General features: G+C 35.0%; 1 protein-coding gene across 1 annotated transcript in view; it reads left to right on the top strand.

Moving 5' to 3' along the window:
• The window catches only part of CCDC18 (coiled-coil domain containing 18), a 122856-nt gene extending 103534 nt beyond the window's left edge, over positions 1-19322 (top strand). Inside the window, exons 28-29 of the mRNA XM_045847044.1 lie at positions 4071-4538; positions 19163-19322. Of these exons, the coding sequence (XP_045703000.1) occupies positions 4071-4538; positions 19163-19249 (555 nt within the window). The 3' untranslated portion in view covers positions 19250-19322. The remainder of the gene's footprint in view (positions 1-4070; positions 4539-19162) is intronic.
• Positions 19323-20906: the final 1584 nt, after the last annotated feature.

Genomic DNA, 20906 nt, shown 5'->3' with positions numbered 1-20906 from the left:
TTTTATTTTTGTTTCTCTGATTGGTTGAATTCCACTGCCTTCTTTTTGAGTTCACTGATCCTTTCTTCTACTTGATTGTGTCTTCTGTTGAACTTCTCTACTGAATTGTTCAGTTCAATTTTTGTATTCTTTACTCTGTGATTTCTGTTTGGTATTTTTTGTCTCTTTGTTGAAATTATCAATATGCTCATTATTCTCCTCACTTTGGTAAGCCTCTTTATGTTGGTTATTTGAACTCATTGTCAAGTAAATCACCTGTCTCTTTAGGTGTTTCTTAGGTATTTTCTATCAGGTGTTTCATTAGGATATGTTTCCGGAGTTTTAGCTTATTCTTTTGTTTAGAGCACATTCTTGTTTCTTCATTTTTCTTGACTCTCTGTGTTGGTTCCTGCGCATTAGTTAAAAGAGCTACTTTCCCTAGTCTTAATAGAGTGGTCTCATGCAGGAGATGTATTTTATCATTCAGCCTGGCCTGAGCTTTTTGTTGTCTTTTAAACCTTTGTGATTGTCCAAATAGCATTCTTTGCTGTTAGTGGCTCTCAGTAGCTGAGGATGTGCTAAGACGTGTCAGTATGCACAAGAGGAAGATCCTCCATCCAGGCTGATTGGAAACTGGGCTCTCAAGCAGCAGTTGGAAAAGTATGTAGTCAGGGCTCTTCCAGGGAGAAACTCGGATACGGGCTTTTTGCCTGCTTCGTCAGCACTGGGCCTATGTATATAGCTGCAAGGGATTGCTCCTGTGCCCATTAAGAACTGCTTCTTTATTTGCTACATTCTGTTGGACTCATGAATGCATGAGTTGGCTGTCAGAGCCATACAATCCAAGGGTCTGTCCCAGGGACAGCAGCTTCAAAATCTGGGGCACCAGACATGTGTACAAGCTCCTTCCAAGAAGATGCTGGCAATTTGAAGCAGACTCAAGAGAGAAAGCAGAGGATGTGTCCATCAGCTTCCCCCATCTCTGGAAAGGATCACAGTCTGACCCTCAGGCAACAGCTTTTCAAGTATGAAAATAGGCTCCTTTCAGGGAATAACTGGGAGATGGGCTTTTTTTTGCTTGCTTCTTTGCTGAGTCCTATGGGTATAACCATGGTCCATTCTCACAAGCCTGTTAACTGCTTGTTTGCTATATAGTCTTATGGGTCTCATGGATGAAGCCCTTTTGGCTTTCAGAGCCAGGTGTTTTGGGGGCCATCCTTTAGGTGGGAGTCTTAAAAGTTGGAGAACTAGATTTGAGGTCCAAACCATTTACTTTTCTGGGAGAACCTGGGAATCAGGTGGTCAGTCCCATTGTATGGCTTTATGATGGGTGTAGGGTTTATAGCTCCTTGTGTAGTTGTAGATTTGGTGTGTCATGGGAGGAGCCTCCTATGTTGCCATCTTGGACCTGAACTTTTACAAATACAGACTTAATCATATTGTTTATTTTAGAGGGTTTTATAATTGATATATTTAAAAAGTAGGAGCATTTTTCAAAATCACTGAAGTTCCTTTAAAAATCATAAATTAAGAAATGCAAGATTGTATTAAAAAATCTTTTTTACTGGACTTGAGTATGTATGTCCCTTTTCAAATAGTCCATTGCTACTTATTTGCCCCTGCTGATAATGGCAGTTTATTCTGGGATTTGAAATTAATACTAGTATTGATGTATAGAGAGAAAAATGTTAATATTACTTCAAAATTGCCAATATGTATGTTTGACATGGTCAGTCAAGACCTTAAAAAAAGAACAATCCCACTGTTAGTTGTAAAAATAAATGATTTTATATCAAAATGGAAGTTACTGAAAAGCCAAAAATCTCAGTCAAATAATAATACCTTAGAATATTCTAGTTACTAAGCTGAGCACTTAAATTTCTGATTTAACATACCTTGATATGCACAGTACCAGAGGAAAGCTGAAGAGACAAAATCTAAAAGTGTTTTGATTGAACACTCTGCTTTTATTGAAACATTAATAGAGCTAGTATTCTGGGGATTGATAACATTTATACAGAATTATAAAACTTCACTGTGAAAAACTGACTAAAATTTTAAAGATTCTGTGTTGTGTATTTCTTGTCACAGTAGTTATCTCTGCCCATTTGTTAGATATTATCAATGAAATAAATATAATTGTATTGCCCTTATCTATTATTCAGAAGTTTTTAAGTTCAACTACTTTGAAAATTACCAAAATAGCAGCAAGTATAAAATGAACTATACATGTAGAGATTGTACCATGATTAGCTAATATTCCAGTCAGAAAAATAGAATTTCTTTTTTTTCTGACACTAGCTCTCAGAGTCAATATGAACTGGCTTTAAATTTAGACTGAAAAGGAGTTTGAGAGAATAAGGGAGAAAGAAATAAGAAAAACTAATTGAAGAGCAGAAGCTGGCATAACTATAACAATTAGAAGTAGCTGTAAATAATGGAAAGCATTTCCATTAATAGCAACATTAAATACAGAGAACAGAAAAAGAAGTGAGAGAGAGGAGAATAACAGTATTAGAAGCAATTGATCTTTCCATCTCACTTTCTTTAGTACCCTAATAAATGCCTAGTATTTGAGTGCAACTGGAGCCAGAGCAAAGCTAAGACCTTTTTCTGAGAGCCCTAAAGACATTATTATATTATGGCACACTACAGTAATGATTACAACAGTGACCTTCTTTGAGTCTTAAGAAAAAGTTGAATGATGTTTAATGTATTCAATATAGTACATTTTATTATAAAAGTTAGATGTTAAACTGTAAGTTAAATGGAATCCTATTCTCTGAGATACTACATTTCTCAATTATGGCTAGATAACACACAAGAGTTTAAAATAAAAACAAAACTCTCCATAATCACTGGCCAGCATGGCTCAGTTGGTTGGTGGTCATCACTGGTTCAATTCCCAGTTAGGAAGTTTGATTCCTGAGTTGCATGTCTGGTCCCAGTTGGGGTGTGTACAAGAGGAAGCTGATTATTTTTTCTCTCTCACATCAATATTTCTCTCCCTCTCTCTTGCCTTCCCTTCCCCTCTCTCTAAAATTAATGAGCATGTCCTCTGGTGAAGATAAAAGAAAAAAACTCCTCACATAACCTTAATATATGTATCAACTCTATAACTACTTTATTAATTATAAGAATGTGAACACAAGACTTACTACAAAAAAAATGGCTGTGTAGCCACTTAGAAAGTTAATCTAGGTAAAATGATATAAAGACATCAAAGAATTGAAATATAGGTTAAACTTTTCATTTTGTAATATATGCTATGATTATGACAGTTATGAACAGTATTTTTAGGAAAATAGAAAGTATTAGAGTAAAAGTAGCTGATTTAGAAATTTATATCTTATGGATACTCATAAGAAAAGGAGAATGTATTTGGAGACTACTACACATATTACTGAATTTTTAAAATTAAAATGTCTTCTCTTAACTTTCTTAGGCACTATGATTTTTTAATGTATGCAGTCTCATCCTTAGGGTCCCCTAATTGGGCCAGAAGACCCAAATAAAGGACATAAAAATAATAGAAATGAAAAGTTCATTTAATAAGGATTGATTTATTAAATATTATTAATCACTTTAAAGATTTTTCTTTGAAAAATGTCTAGCATACTAAAGCTTTCTTGTAATGAGGACATATAAAGCAGAGTAGTAGCTAATATACATTTATTTCCTAATAGAAATTCTGAAGAGAGTTTTGTGTGTGTGTGTGTATATATATATTAGATGGACAAAAGATAGTGTATCTTTACAATATGTAGAAAAATTTTTAGGTGCAAGATTTAAGTCTTGACTAGAAAATGATATTGCCATTAACATCAAGAAGAAAAAAAATTCTTTAAGGGAAATCTAATTTTTATGGAGTTACTTAGGAGAGTAATTAAACATACTTCAAGTGAAAATATGTAATTGTCCACAAATGAAGGGTTGAAACAGAGCTGGGAAAACCTGGATGAGTTGTTATAAAAGGAATTACTATGCTGGGAGGAAGGTTGACTTAGATGACTGATAAGAATCTGGGATTTTCTAAGTAATTCACTTAACAAAGTGTATCGATCACCTACTGTGTACCATTTTTTCTACAGGAATCAGAATTAACCAGATTACAAGCCAAAATTTCTAGACATGAAAAGGCAGAAGACATCAAATTTCTACCAGACCCATTTTCATCTCCAGTAGCCATTATTCCTGGTATTCAAGATCCAAAATTTGCTAAGTATGCTCACACAGCTTTTTTCAAGTGTAGAAAACTACGTCGCTCTATTAGTGCCAGTGACCTTAGTTTTAAAAGTCGTAGTGATGAAGATCTTTCTGAAGAATTACTACAGGACTTAAAAAAAATGCAGTTAGAACAACCTTCAACATTAGAAGAAAGCCAGAAGGATCTGACTTATACCCAGTCAGACTCATTTAAACCTCTCACATATGACCTAGAAGATGACAGCTCTGAAAATAATGACTTCAGTACTCTTAGTGGAATGCTAAGATACATAAACAAAGAAGTGAGACTATTAAAAAAGTCTTCTATGCAAACAGGTGCTGGTTTAACTCAGGTATGTATTTCATACATTGGGAGTTATAATAATTTGTCTCTATTGAATATCATTTTATTGTAGAAAATTCATATATTTAAATGAAGCATGCTATTAGATGATATACACAAATATTGTAAGTACAAAAAACATTCACTCTTAAGTTTGGAATTTATTTTACAACAGACAAGTAGAGTTGAAAATTTAGCTTTGAAAAATAACCTTTGTTAAAATAGCCTATATCTTTTATTAAATATAATCTCTATGTTTGATTAAGTAACTGCTTCTTCCTCATGTTAGGAAAGTATTTTTAACTCTAGATATTAAAAAATGCCTCTGGAGCTTGAAAATTAGTTTGTTTCTAGACTTCCTGCAAACCATTCTAGCAAAAATTAAAATAACTGGTGTTTAGTTCATAAACTTCCACAGTGGCTCAGAATATGTCATTCACATGATTTATCTACTCCCTTTATTCTTTGGGCATATCAGCTTGTATAGGCAACTTTACTCCTACTACACTCAACATTGTGTATAAGCATTTAATCTGTAGTTTGCATATGGAAATAAAGAATTACTTCCAGGTAATTTAGCTTTTTATAAGTGCTTATTTGCCTCATTTTCAAACACATTAAAATAGGTTTAGTGACCTAATCAATTTAAAAAGAGTTTTTAGAATGAATGCAAGACAAAAATTTTGGAGTTTCTTTTTATTTCTTCATATTCACTCCTTAAATTACAAAGAGCTTAATCTACTATTTATAAGTAGAAAACTATATGAATGTAATAATTTTGTGGGTAAAACAAAATTTTCACATTATCAAATTGTGGTATAATAATTAAGACAATCTTCTATTAAAGCCTGATAAAATGTTTTTATCTAGCCTTTAAAATTATAGTTGTGTTTTCTGTATGTCATTTATTTAGCCATTTGATTAATTTATAATTTATTGAGTATCTATTTGTATAGTCAGGCACTGGGATTATAGAAATAAATAAAAATGACCAAGAACCTATCCAAACAGAACTTACATTTTAGTGGAGAGACTATCAATACACAAGTAAATAGGTGAAAATAAGTGTTATGTTCCAAAGCCAGGTGAAAATAAGTGTTATGAAGAAAAGTTAGTAAGAAGATACAGTGTGACAGGGGTACTATTTTAGATAGACTGGTCAGGAAAGACCTCACAAGAAGGCGACATTTGATCAGAGTCCTGAAGGTAGTAAGGAAATCACTATCTCAGTATCTAGAGGAAGAGCATTGGAGGATAGGGAACAACAGCTACTAAAATGCTGTGGTGGTAGCATGCCTGGCATGTTCAAAAAACAACAAGGATGTGTGTGGCTGGTTCGGTGTAAACGAGGGAAAATAGCAAGTGATAAGGTAAGAGATAATGTTGGGGGGTGTCCTAGGGGTCTTATAGTTCCTGGAAGAAGTTTGGATTTTATTTGAAGTGTGATGGGAAGCCATTGGAGGGTTCAACTTAGGGATGTGACATGAAGATTTATTTTTTAAAGGATTACTCTGGCTACTTTATGACAAATGGATGATAAAGGGACAAAAGCAGAGACCATGTAGGAGGCTACTTGTAATAATCCAGGCAAGAGATGATCTTGGATAGGCAGGAAGATGGATGTAGAACTATTGAGAATGGTTCACTTTCTGGATATGTTCTGAAAGTAGAGCCAACAGGATTTGATGTAGGTTTGAAGTGAAATAGAAGTCAAGAAAGACTACAAAGATGTTGGCCAGAGTAACTGGCCGTTTACTGAGATGGGGAATACTAGGAGATGAGCAGATTTGGAGGCAAAGGGTGAATCTAGAATTTGATTTTATTAGTTATATTAAATTTGAGATTTCCATTAGATGTCCAAGTGGAGATGACGAATGAGAGAGATTAGCATGAGACTGAAGTTACAATCTTTTTAAAGATTTTTAAAATTTATTTTCAGAGAGATGGGAAGGGAAGGAGAAAGAGAGGGAAACATTAATGTGTGGTTGCCTCTCACGTGCCCCCTACTGGGGACCTGGCCTGCATGTGCCCTGATTGAGAATTCAACCAGCCATCCTTTGATTCTCACGCCAGTGCTCAATCCACTGAACTACACCAGTCAGGGCTGAAGTTATAATTGTTTGTTTTAGTTTTTACTAAATTTATTGGAGTGACACTAATAAAATTAGATAGGTTTCAAGTGTACAATTGTGTAATACATCATCTGTGCATTGCATTGTGTGTTCACCACTCAAAGTCAAATCTCCTTTTGTCACTATGTAGTAGACCCCCTTTACTCTTTACAAGGTCCCCGCTCTGCTTTCCTTCTGGTAACCATCATACTGTTGTCTGTGTCTGAGTTTTTGTCTGTTTGTTTGGGTTGCATGTTCCTTTGTTGCTTTCAGTTTTATATCCCGCATGTGAATGAAATCATATGGTTCTTGACTTTTTGTGTGTGACTTATTTTGTTTAGCAAGATATTTGTGTTGTCACAAATGGCAGTAGGTCATCTTTTTGTGGTTGAGTAGTATTCCATTGTATATATGTACTACATCTTCTTTATGCAATCACCTATTATTGAAAGACACTTGAGTTGTTACCATGTCTTGGCCACCATGAGTAATGCTGCACTGAACATAGGGGTACTATATCTATATGAATAAATGTTTTCAAGTTTTTGGGGAAGATACCCAGAAGAGAGGTTGTTGGGTCTTATGGTAACTCTATTCTTAATTTTTTGAGAAACCTCAAAAAATACTAGTTTCCATAGTGGTTGTACCACTTTACATTCCCACCAGCAGTGAATGAGGGTTCTTTTATCTCCACAACCTCTCTGACACTTATTACTTGTCTTGTTGATAATAGCCTTTCTAACAGGTGTGAGGTGGTACTTCATTGTACTTTTGATTTGCATTACCCTAATAGCTAGTGTGGTTGAACATCTTTTCATTTATCTGTTGGCCATTTGTGAGTCTTTCTGGTAGAAGTGTCTGTTCATATCCTCTGCCCGTTTTTTAAATGGATTTGTTGTCTTTGTTGTTGTTGTTGTTGTTGAGTTGTATGAGTTCTTTATATTTTTTGGATAACCCTTAATCAGAAGTGTCGTTTGCAAATGTCTTCTCCCATTTGGTTGGTTACCTTTTTGTTTTGCTAATGGTTTCTTTTGCTGTGTAGAAGCTTCTTGGTTTGATACAGTCCCATTCATTTATTTTTGCCTTTGCTTCCATTGCCTTTGAGGTCAAATTCATAAAATCCTCTATACGATCAACTTCCATATTTTACTACCTGTTTTTCTTCTATGTAATTTATTGTTTTAGGTCTCATATTTAGCTCTTTGATCCATTTTGAGTTAATTTTTATATATGGTGACAAATTGCAGTCTAGTTTTATTCTTTTGCATGTAGCTTTCCAATGTTCCTAGCACCATTTATTGAAGAAGCTTTCTTTTCTGCACTGTATGTTTTTGGTTCCTTTGTTGAAAATTATTTGCCTATGTACATGTGGGCTCTCAATTCTCTTCCATTGTTCTATGTCTGTTTTCTGCCAGTATTGTGTTGGTTTTTTTATTGCTGCTGTTATAATTTGAAGTCAAGGAGAGTGATTCCTTCAGCTTTGTTCAATTTTTCAGGATTGCTTTAGCTGTTCAGGGTCTTCTGTGGTTCCATTCATATCTGAGGATTTTTTGTTCTATTTCTTTTAAGAATGCCATTAGGATTTTGATGGGGATTGCATTAAATCTGTATACTGCTTTGGGTAGTATGACCATTTTAACTATGCTGTTTCTTCCAATCCATGAACACAAAATACCTTTCCATTTATTTGTGTCTTCTTCACTTTCTTTAATAATGCCTTGTGATTTTCAGTACATAGGTGCTCACATCCTTTGTTAAGTTTATCCCTAGCCCTGGTTGGCATAGCTCAGTGGATTGAGCACGGGCGGCAAACCAAAGTGTCGCAGGTTCGATTCCCAGTCAGGGTACATGCCTGGGTTGCAGGCTATGACCCCCAACAACATTGATGTTTCTCTCTCTCTCTCTTTCTCTCTCCATTCCCTCTCTAAGAATAAATAAATAAAATCTTTAAAAAAAAGTTTATCCCTAAGTGTTTCATTTTATTTTTGTTGCAATGCAAGAAAAAATTTTTTTCCCATTTCTTTCTCTGAAATTGTATTGTTCATATATGGGGATGCAGTGGATTTTTGTACATTTATTTTGTATCTGCAACTTTACTGTATTTGTTTATTGTTTCTAATTGTTTCTTGGTTAGTAAGGTTTTCTGTATAAAGAATCACGTCACCTGAAAAAGTGATAATTTTACTTATTCATTAAAAATTTGGATGCATTTTATTTCTTCTCTTGCCTGGTTGCTCTGGCTAGGACTCCTGGACTATGCTAAATAACAGTGGTGAGAGTGAGCATTCTTGTTTTGTTCCTGATCTTAGAGGAAAAGTTTTCAATTTTTCACCATCAATTATGATATTAGCTGAGGGTTTGTCATAGGTAGCCTTTAATTTGTTGAGGTACTTCTATACCCATTTTATCTAGTGTTTGAATCATAAATGGGTGTTGTATCTTGTCAAATGCTTTTTCTGCATTTATTGATATGATCATATGATTTTATCTTGTATTTTGTTAATATGGTGTATCTCATCCATTGATTTACATGCATTGAACCATCCTGTGCCCCTGGAATGAACCCCACATGATTGTGATGTATTATCTTTTTAATGTATTGTTGTATTTGATTTGCTATTATTTTGTTTAGGATTTTTGCCTCTGTATTCATGAGAGATATCAGCGTATAGTTTTCTGTGTGTTTTTCTTGCCAATTTTGGGTTCAGGGTAATGTTTGCCTCATAAAATATGTTAGGAAGTATTGCCTCTTGAATTTATTGGAAGAGTTCGAGAAGGATAGGTATTATATCTTGACTGTTTTATAGAATTTACTAGTGAAGCCATCTAGTCCTGGACTTTTACTTATGGGGAGGTTTTTCATGATTATTTCAATTTTCTTACTGTTGGTTGGTCTATTTAAATGTTCCAGTTCTTTGTGATTCATTCTAGGAAGGTTATATGTTTCTAAGAATTTGTCCATTTCTTCTAGGTTATTGAATTAGATGGCATATAGTCTTTCATAGTGTTCATATATGATCCTTTGTATTTCTGTGTTGTCCATCGGAATTTCTCTTTCATTTCAGATTTTGAGTCTTTTGTCTCTTCTTTAGTGAGTCTAGCCAGAGATTTGTCAATTTTATTAATCTTTTCAAAGAACCAGCTGTCTGTTGCATTAATTTTTTGTATGATGTTTTTGTTCTCTATTTCATTTAATTAATTCTGCTCTAATTTTATTATCTTATTTCTTCTGCTGATTTGGGCTGCACTTGTATTTTTTAGTTCTTTAAGAGGTATTGTTAGGTTATTTGGGATTTTTCTTGTTTCTTTTTTTTTGAGGATATTATTATTATTCTCGCTTTTCTATTGAGGTAATACAGGTGCAGAAAAGTGAAATAATGTACCCAATATTACAGTTAATAAGGGGCAAAGCCAGGAATTGAATCCAGATGGTTTTTAAAAAAAATTTTTTAAATATATGTTACTGATATATATGCTATTGTTGTCCCATTTTTTACTCCACTTTATGGCGCTCTGCCCTGCATCGCCCCTTTCACTAGCATTCCCCCACCTTAGTTCATGTCCATGAGTCATACATATAAGTTCTTTGGCTTCTACATTTCCCTTACTATTCTTAATTGAGAAGAATCTCAGTTGTGTAACTACCATTTATGCTTCTTAATCCCTGTACCTTATCCCCCATTCTCCCCACTCCACCTCCACTCTGATAACCCTCCATGTGATCTTCATTTCTGTGGTTCTGTTCCTGTTCTAGTTGTTTGCTTAGTTTCTTTTTGTTTTTAGGTTCAGTTGTTAATAATTGTGAGTTTGTTGTCATTTTACTATTCATATTTTTTATCTTCTTTTTCTTAGATAAGTCCCTTTAACATTTCATATAATAAGGGCTTGGTGATCATGAACTCCTTTAACTTGACCTTATCTGAGAAGCACTTTATCTGCCCTTCCATTCTAAATGAAAGCTTTGCTGGATAGAGTAATCTTGGTTGCAGGTCCTTGCCTTTCATGACTTGGAATACTTCTTTCCAGCCCCTTCTTGCCTGCAAGGTTTCTTTTAAGAAATCAGCTTACAGTCTTATGGGAACTCCTTTTTAGGTACATCTCCTTTTCTCTTGCTGCTTTTAAGGTTCTCTCCTTTATTTTTTAAAATATTTTTTATTGATTATGCTATTATAGTTTTCCCAATTTTTTCCCCTCTATCGTCCCTCCACCCTGCACCCCCAACCCTCCAGCCTTCATTACACTCAGCCTTGATGAGTGGGGAGGAGGTGAGCTGGGAGAGGCTGATTGCTGCATTTGTAGCTTGGTTCTGTTCCCAGTAATAGCAACTGCCAGACCTCAGCGACCCACCTCTGTATCTCCACCCATCACTAGGATTAGCTGCAGTGTGTGTATGCCACTTAGAGAAAAATGCTTCTGCCTTTCCAGTTCTCAGGGCTACAGATAATGTGCTCTGCAGCTTGAAACTCACTGCTACAGCTTCTTCTGGGGCCTGCTGCTCACTCTGGAGGTGAGGGGACGTGACCAAGCTCCACGGCTTTGTTTTTCTGCCTCGCAGTGGTGGCTACCAGACAACTGCGGCTGTATCTCTGTGCTTTGTCTCCACTGTGGCCACTGGGTTCAGCTGCTACTCGTATCAACCACTCAGGAATGCTCACTGTATCTCTCTGCTCCTTGGGGTTGCAGGAAGTACAGGTGGCAGCCTCTCCTGAGACCCACAGTGAGCACTGGGCTACATCTGTGTCACCCACCTTCAGGTGTTTTAATGTGCAGATCTCTCAGCCATGTTTGTGTGTTAAGTAGGGAATCCTCTGGTGGATCATAGCTGTTGAACTTGTAACTTAAAGGGAAGAGACCAAGGGAATCTCTCACACCACCGTTCTTCTGATGTCACCTGGTTTCATTTTGAAGTTTTAAGTTTAGATATCATCAGCATATAAATGGTAGTTAAATCCATAGTGCTGTATTAAATCAAGGGAATTAATGGAGGTAGAAAAAGAAGTCCAAAAACCAAGCCTAATTTATAAAGTTAAATTGCTTTTAGTAATCAAGAAGCTGAGGACCCAATTAAGCTAACTGAGAAGTAAAGTGGTAAAAGTAAAGGAGTAAAGTAAAAGAGAAAAATTAAGAGAATATAATATCCCATAAGCCAAGTGAAGAATGTGCTTTAAGTAGGAAGGTGAGATCAGCAGTATCAAATGTTGCTAAATAAAGACTCATAATGGACGTCATATTTGGTGCTATGACAGCTGTTAATGTCTTTATAGGAATGACTTAGGAGTAATCGTGGGAATAAAAGCCTAAGTAGAGTGCGATCAGCAGAGAATGGGAGAAGAAATGGAAATATCAAGAATAAACAACTCTTTTGGTATAGAATAAAGCAGAGAGATGGGGGATATGGTGTCAAGGGAGAGGTTTTTGTTTCGTTTTTTTAGGGTAAGAGATAAACCAGCATTTTACGTATTAGTATGAATGGTCCAGTAGACGGGAAACTGATAATTCAAGACAGAGAGTGGAAGGAATAAAATCCTTAAGGTAGGCTGAAGGAGAAATGATCCAATAGAGAGGCACAGTTGGCCTTGAATAGAAGGCCAGTCCACTGCAGTGGGAAAGAGGGTAGACTGCATGGGTCCAGAAACTCAGGAAGAGGGAGATTTGGTGGGAGGGGAAGAATTTCTTTATTGATTGCTTTTATTTTCTTAATGAAATAAGAAATTTTATCATCTATGGCGGGCGAGGTTTTGGAGGTTTAAGAACAGGGAAGATAGATGAAATAGTTATCTTAAAGAGTGGGAAAATATAAATGGGTTAGGGAAGTCTGGTAAGATTGCCTGGTAGGTAGTTTTGTTGTATGGAATGGCCCTGAAGAATATATGACATCTGACATCTTTTTGTCCTTGTCTGTTATATGCCAGCAACGGGATGTCTCTTTCTCCCCATCATAGTGACAACCAAAAAGTACTCTTACAAATTTCCAGAATGTTCCCTAGAGAAGAGTACTGCTGCTCCCTTTAATACTTCTGCTGTATATCAATGGCCCTTAGAGTCATTGGTGTGCAGAAGTCTATTTTTGGTAAACTAGAACTTAATTTATTATATATAAGATAAGTTTGATAAGCACAGTGACAGATTGTGATTATTATAATACATGGCATTTACTATATGCTGGGCACTATTGTAAATGCTCTAAAGAAATTAACTCGTTTAATCTTAATCAACAACCCTACAATATGTAGCATTATCCTAATAGTACCAAATAGTTCTTCTGTTGTAGTGGGTACTGTTATTATGCCCATTGTTTAGATGAAAAAGCTGAGTCTCTGTCCTTAACCACTGTTGATATCCTATTTATATAATTGCATTTATATTTTCTTCAGTACTGTCTAATTAAATAGCTTGGTCTTGCAACTGCTTAGTCAATTAAGAGAGTATGACTTAAAAAGTTACTGTGCAACTGATAGGATGATTTCTCATCATATAGGCCATTGGAATAGAGAGATGATTTGAATATTTCAAGCTATTTTTCCTATTTTATTATCACAGAAGCTCATGCCAAATTAAAATATGCAAATACTATAGCCAGTTCTTAAGAAAATCCAGCCAAAGTTAAATTCTATACACATATGATTTTATTGCTATTAATACTCTATTGAGTTTTAAATTTGCATTAACCATGGTCAGTACTCATAACTTGAAGCTCACATGGGACTCTCTATAATTCATGAGCCTCAAATGCATTACCTGTGTTGACTTAATTTTGTCTTGGATAAAAGGGACTTGCTCTTTGGGTTGCTCAGAACTCAATTTATTGCTCCTTTGAGACCCATGCCAGGACTTATGCATGACAAATGCTTATCTGTGGGTTTTATTTAATTCCCTGGTGGTTATTACTTGTATATTATACTTTAATCTTAAGGGAAAGGTAACAAAGACATTTCATTGCTTTTTCTGTATGGCCTCCTTTGTTTTTCTTTCCTAGTTTCACTCTTTTTTTTTTTTCTTTAAATCCTTATGGAGGATATGCCTATTGATTTTTTGAGAGAGGGAGAAAGGGAAAGAGAGAACAATATTGATGCGAGAAAGAAACATCCATCGGTTGCCTCCCATGTGTGCCCTGACCAGGATAGAACCTGAAACCTGAAAATGTATGAGGTGATGAAACCTTGGTGTATGGGGTGATGCTCCAACCAACTGAGCCACCTGGCCAGGGCCACTGTTGGGTTTTATTTTAATGGAAGGTGAGAAAATTCAGAGCGAAGATTGCTACTATGGAAATTTTGATTTGCTATGGTTTTACTGTTCATGGTCATTTACATGTACATTACATTAGTAAATGTGTATTGCTCTGTAAAATTTTACATGAGATATCTTAAATTGGGTTGTAAAACCATTATCTGCAGCAGGGGTGTCCAAGACCACAGTGGAAGAAGAGTTGTCTCGAGCTACACATTAGATACATTGTGACACGTAATCACAAAAAAATTACATAATGTTTTAAGTAAATTTATAATTTTGTGTTGGGTCTCATTCGTAGACTTCCTGTTCCGCGTGCAGCCTGTGGGCCACAGGTTGAACATAGAGTAGTCCTGGTCCTCAGCTTATTCACCTACTACTAAAGTATTACATTGCATTGGTCTCTGATTCACAAGAAGTTTTAAACTCTTTTAAGGCAAGAAAACTTGTTTAAATGAAATGTTATAAAGAAATCCAAATATGTCAATCAGATGCAAAGGTAATTTATTTGATTGAGGGAGGGTTGTGTCTGATTTTATCCAGTTACTTGCTCACCCTGTTTCATGGCTACTTATGCAGACTCCAGGGCAGCCCTGGATTAACCTCTCAGGAAAGTAAGCACAAGCTTAAGGCCCCAAGGGAAGTGGAGCTCCACAGAGTTTTTTGTCCTAGATATCACGCCTTTAACTCTTTCACTGCCACACCTAACTAGAGTAGAATATTTTGTAATTACATTTACCTGCCATGTTCCAATTTAATTTGCTCTGTTAAAAATTCTTTTTCTTTGGTATTGTGAATGTAAAGGTTAAAAGTTTGGTTTGAGGTGTCTTCAGGTATTACATTTGTTTCTGACTCATTGTATGAGTTTCACTTCTGTAGAAAGTAAAACCAGCTGGCTGAATCTAGATAGCATTTAACTCATCAGCTGATTTGTGTAAAGGACCCTTAAACTCATTATTGTAAGAAATGGAAGGGCCAGGGGCCTGTGGACCTGTACTTAGGGCATCATTTGGACCTAATCAAGTCCTGCTTCAGAGAGTGCAGTCTTAAAAATCCACTGGCACGGAGCATAGAAATTGGTGTGTGAAAAGTGCTTAATAAGTGTTACTTTTTTCCATTGCAGCCCAAATACTAAATTTCCTAATACTAATACTAAATTAACACAGTTAACTATGTTGGCAACTTCATTCACAATAAAGCTTCTAACACAGCTGTATTCTGCTTTCACACTCTGAAAAAGCTTCAGAATTCACCAAATATTACACTCACACAATTTTGAAATATTTCAAGACATTCACAGGCTTCAAGTTTTATATTAGAGCAGTAATTTTCAACCTTTCTCATCTCATGGCACACATAAACTAATTACTAAAATTCTGCAGCACACCAAAAATATATGTATATTTTTTGTCAGTCAGCGCCCCTGGCTAAATAATCAGGTATTGCATGTTTTAAAACTTCTCACAGCACACCCCTGTGCCTGCCGCAACACACTGGTTGAAACTCGCTGGATTAGAGCAGTGGAAATGTTGTGAATACTGATTGATTAGCAAATTCATAGTTTGTTAGAGTGTTTGTGAGAAGTAGCATTTATATTCATCTTATTTCTAAAAAGGAAAATTAATTTACAAAATATGGTCTGTATACCATGCAATAAAATGAAAAATAAGAATTGGGAAAGTCAGCTATAGTGGGGGGAAAGATGGAAAAAAAAACTAAGATGAAGCAGGGGTCCAGGTAATAAATACTTAGAGATGTGATAACATTTTCAGGTTTTTGGCCCAAGGTCCAAGGTATGACGAGAGTATTCGACTTGCATTTTTAGTCTTCTGAGCTTTTCCCTGTATTTTTCTACTTCTTTATGTGTTGCCTCTTCTTTGTGCAAACATTTTTTCTCGTTTTTTTTCCTTTCCTGCTCTGTTTTTCTTCTTTCTTTTCCACTGACTTTTTTCCATGTAATCTTCCATCTGTCTTCTGCCTTCATTTGAACTAGATGACACCAGTAGCTAAATATCTTATGTTTATTATGTCCCTCTTTTTGTTTTTAAAATCAATTTAATTTGATATTGCACTCCTTCCTCATCCCCAACCAGAATTATTTGCTTTTTACATTCATGTGGCCCATTACTGACTTTTTCCGAATCATATATTTCAGTTAACTTAGAATTCCCCACCCTTACCTTAAATTATGCTCCTGATTTGTTACAGTAGACTTTTAATGCTAAATCAATGTAAGAATACTTTAAGTATTAACTTACTATTTTGCATTATTCCAGGGAGAAAAATTATAATTAAAAGAAGATGTCAATGTGGTGAAAAATGGGATTGTGGTACTATGCTGTGTTTTCTTCTTATATGTAGCTCATACTTTGTAGATGTTGTTATTTTACTGCTTTTGAATAAATTTTATGTTTCAGTATTTTTATTGTTGTTCCATTACACTCGTCCCCATTTTTCCTCCATTACTCTCCCGTGCCCTACCCACCCCCTATTTCAATAATTTTAAAGACAAAGTTCTTTCTTCTGAAGCTTATTTATACTTTTTCTGAAAATTCATGTTTTTCATTATTTTTGGTTTAAATTTGCTGCTTTCCTTATCTTTGTTTTTTATATAAAAATTATTGTTAAAATGCATAAATACATTGAGTCAGTTGTATTTTTAATCAAACTGCCATAGTATGTTTATTTTTATAATAATACTTTATTTTTAAAATAAACCTTGAATTTAGAGGTCATTCTGCCACAGATTCATAATTGTACTAATAATAGCAGGCTTCTGTTAAGTGTTTACCATTTATCAGGCACTACTCTAGATACTTTATATTTGTTAATGCATTTAATCCACATGACAATCATGTGAAGTAGCTATTATCATTATTCCTGTTTTACTAGTGAAATTGTATAACAAGTGTGTGCTGCAAAGTAATTGATTTGATGTAAGCATCAAAACAGGGACTTGAATTAGTGACTCCATTTACACATGGTTAGCTTAAGGTAGAATAAAAATAATACAACAAAATTAAGATGAAATTTAAACATTTGAATTTACAGATTTCTCAAAAGTTTGGACTTGCTGTCTTTAAACCACATTTAATTTGTAAGTGAATATAAATGATCTTTAAAAAAATAATAGTTAATCTTGTCTACAGTAATATTTAATCATTAAAGCCGTTAATATGTTGACCCAGTGATTCCACTTCCAGGAATATATCTGAAGAAACCCAGAACACTGATTCAAAAGAATGTGTGCACCCCTATATTCACTGCAGTGTTATTTACAAGAGCCAAGATTTGGAAGCAGCCCAAGTGCCCACCAGTAGATGAGTGGATTAAAAAGCTGTGGTACATACACACAATGACATACTACTTGGCCATAAAAAAAGAATGAAATCTTACCTTTTGTGACAGTATGGAAGGACCTGGATAGTATTATGCTAAGTGAAATAAGCCAGTCAGAAATACAAATACCATATGATTTCACTTATATGTGGACTCTAATGAATAAAATAAACTAACAAACAAAATTAAAAAACAAAAAGCTAAACTATAAAGATTCTAGAAGAAATATAGGAGAATCACTTTATGACCTTGAAGTAGGTAGAGATTTCTGATGGCCCAGAAAGCACTAATATGAAAGAAAAAGTTAATAGTCTAGACTTGAAAAAAATTTAAAACAACTCTCAAAATTCATTATTAAGAAAATGAAAGACATACTGCAGAGCAAGAGCTATAAATACATAGGACAGAAAACTTAACTCACTGGAAATAAAAAGTAAAAAGACAAACATCTCAATTTAAAAATAGGTAAAAGACTTAAACAGAGACTTAACAGAATAGTATATGTGATTGGTTATGTGCTCATTTAAAAGTGTTGAACATTTTTAGTCACCAGGGAAATTGAAAAACACATGGGATGCCCTTTGGAATAGCTGATAATAAGATGGCCAACAACACCAAATTATGCAGAGCATCTGGAATGACTTTGGAAAAAATTTTGGCAGTTCCTTTTAATGTTGTACATACATTTACTATATGATCCAGCAATACCACTCCTGTGTATTTAGCCAAAAGAAATTAAAATTTATGTCTACCAAAGACTTTACATTAATGTTCATATTACTTTTCTCATTTATAGCCCCAAACTAAAAAAAGTCAAATGTCCACCAGAAGAATGAATAAGCAACTTGATACATGCATATATTTATATAACATAAAGAGAATAAACTGTTACAAACAATAACATGGATAAATCTCAAAAATACACTGAATGAAAAAAGCTATACACAAAAGTGAATAGTATGTGATTCCATTTATATGAATTTTAAGAACAGACATAGAACCAAGGTGTGATAATACACATCAGAACAGTAGTTGTCTCTTGTGGGTGGAGAATTGAATGGAAAAGAACAGGAGCAAACTTTCTGTGATAATAGAAATGTTCTCTCAAGTTATTTACTACACAGGTATTTACATTTGTCAAAACTTATTGAATTATATACTTACAATAGCTGAATTTTGCTATTCAAAAATCTATGTTAATAGTAAAAATTTATATATTTAAAAATAAGAAATGGGCTTTGAGTTCACACAGATCTGGGGTTGATCTTGGTTTTTCCACTTTTATAAGAATGTGCCCTTATTGAATAACTGAACTTCGGTCTCCTTAAATGTAAAATAGAACAGTAGCTATCTCAGAAATTTCTGGTGAGGGTAAAGTTAAGTGAGGCATATGAAATAGCAGTATACTACCTGAGTGGAGCAAGGACTCAGTAGACAGTAACTGCTGCCATGGAGGCAGTCTAATGACTGAGTCGAGAATGTGGACCCTGGAACCAGATTACTTCTGGATCAGTTGAGAGTCTGGCCTTGCCCGGAATTCACTGTGTCATTTTGGGCAAGTTACTTAATCTCTCTGCCTTTGTTTCCTCTATTATAAAAATAGAATAATGTTTCCTACCTAAAATAGTTACTATGAGTATTAAACACGTCAGTACACTCAGATCACTTAGAATACTACCTGTCACACAGTAGGTGATCAGTAAATACTTTTTTTTTCTTATTCAGCCTACATACTGTGAAGGCCTATCACTTCAAATCACTTTTTTTTTTGCCATCACCCTAAAATTTTTACTCCTTTAGTTTCAACGATAAACTGTACTGAACTCATTAAATGTCCATTGTTCTCCTAATGTTTAAGTTGTTATATATTGTTACAGAAAAGAGACAATTATGCGATGGTGAAGACTACTAATTTTTCACCAAAATCAGCTTTCTCCTTTTTATATAATTACAGAGTTTTAGCTGGGCCCGTGACCAGACACTGTCTTTCCTGACCTCTCCAGTGATTAAGTTCTCACCAGAAAAATACAAGCGGAAATGATGTATACAACAACTTCAGGCCTGGACATGAAAATATTACATACATGCTCCTCCAAGGTCCTCCAATGTTTTCCCTTTCCCTAGAGCTGGAATTGCCTGCAACCCAACCTCAGCCATGCAGATGGGGAAACACCTAAGGGGATGGCAGAAAAACAGAGTAGAAGGAACCTGGGTGTCTAAGTGACCTGGAGCATTCTCCTTGGACTATTACATGAGAGAGAAATAAATGTTTGTCTTTTTAATAAAAGCCACTGAATTTTGAGGATCTCTTTGTAAAGTAGTGTTACCTAACCGTAATGTAACCATTTGTGATTCTACACCATTATCTAAAAGTCCTTCTTGGAATTCAACTTTATCTCCACCTGGGTCAAATCTTGGCTACTTCTCCTAAGTCTGTGATGACACCCCCACACAGATGCACTTAGCAGGTGACTTCACCTGCTTCAAAGAGAGAATGGCAGCTGTCGGAAAAGAGTTCCTATAATGCCCTGCCCTTGAATTCACAAACCTAATCTGCACTCAGTTTATCTTTTTATCATCTCAGTGAAGCCTAGGTTTCCCTCTCAGTAATCTTTGTACCTGCATTTTGCATCCCTTTCTGTCTCCTCAGGAACTTCCCTTCGTTAGTTATTTTTTCTCATCTATATCATCAGTATTTTCCTGTGTTCCAGCTTTTCTCCATCCATATTCAATATATTTCTGGTGTAGACACTATTGAAAACAGTATGGAGGTTTCTCGAAAAATTAAAAATAGAACTACCACACAATTCAGTAATTCAATTTCTGAGTATCCAAAGAAAATGAAATTTCTTAATTTGAAGAGATACATGCACCCCTGTTTATTGCAGCAGTATTTACAATAACCAAGCTACAGAAGCAACCTAAGTGTCCGTCAATAGAGGAATGGATAAAGAAGTGTGTGTACACATATGTGTATACATGGTGGAATGTTACTCAGATTTAAAAAATGAAACCTTACCATTTGCAACCATATGGATGGACCAAGAGGGTATTATGGTAAGTGAAGTCAGAGAAAGACAAATACTATGTATGGCTTCACTTGGCAATCTAAAAAAACAAAACAAATGAACAGAATAAAACAAGCAGACTTGTAGATAGGGGAAACAACTGGTAGTTAACAGACGTAGGTTAACTACCTGAGAGGCAGGTGGAATAGGTAAAGGGGATTAAGCAGTGCAAACTTACAGATATAAAATAAGTCATGGAAATGTAATGTATAGTGTAGGGAATACAGTTAGTAACTTTGTGTGGCGACAGATGGTAACTAGACTTAGCTGGTCATTTCATAATGTCCATAAATAGTGAATCATGATGTACACCTGAAAGTAATAGGATATTATATACCAATTATATTTCAATTAAAAAACAAAACACACACAACATTAAACATATGTAAGTCTTTCCTAACCTAAAAAAAAAGTCTTTTTTTCTCCATCTCATATCCTCAGTCTAACTACCTGTCTGGTCATGCACTTACTTACATGACCCAGATTCTTGAAAGAGTTCATTAAACTAGCCACTTCTTCATTTCCCCTCCCTTCTCAAGTGCCTGCAACAAGTCCCATTTGGGGGTAGTTATCTATCTCATGCATATCCCAGAATAGCTCAGGAATAGTTTAGGTCCCATAAATCCACCC

The sequence above is a fragment of the Phyllostomus hastatus genome, unplaced genomic scaffold (genome assembly GCF_019186645.2).
Source record: "Phyllostomus hastatus isolate PE091 unplaced genomic scaffold, TTU_PhHast_1.1 phas_contig_524, whole genome shotgun sequence".
Taxonomy (NCBI): domain Eukaryota; kingdom Metazoa; phylum Chordata; class Mammalia; order Chiroptera; family Phyllostomidae; genus Phyllostomus; species Phyllostomus hastatus.
The sequence above is the reverse complement of the archived record's forward strand: the minus strand, read 5'-3'. Positions and strand labels throughout refer to the sequence as shown.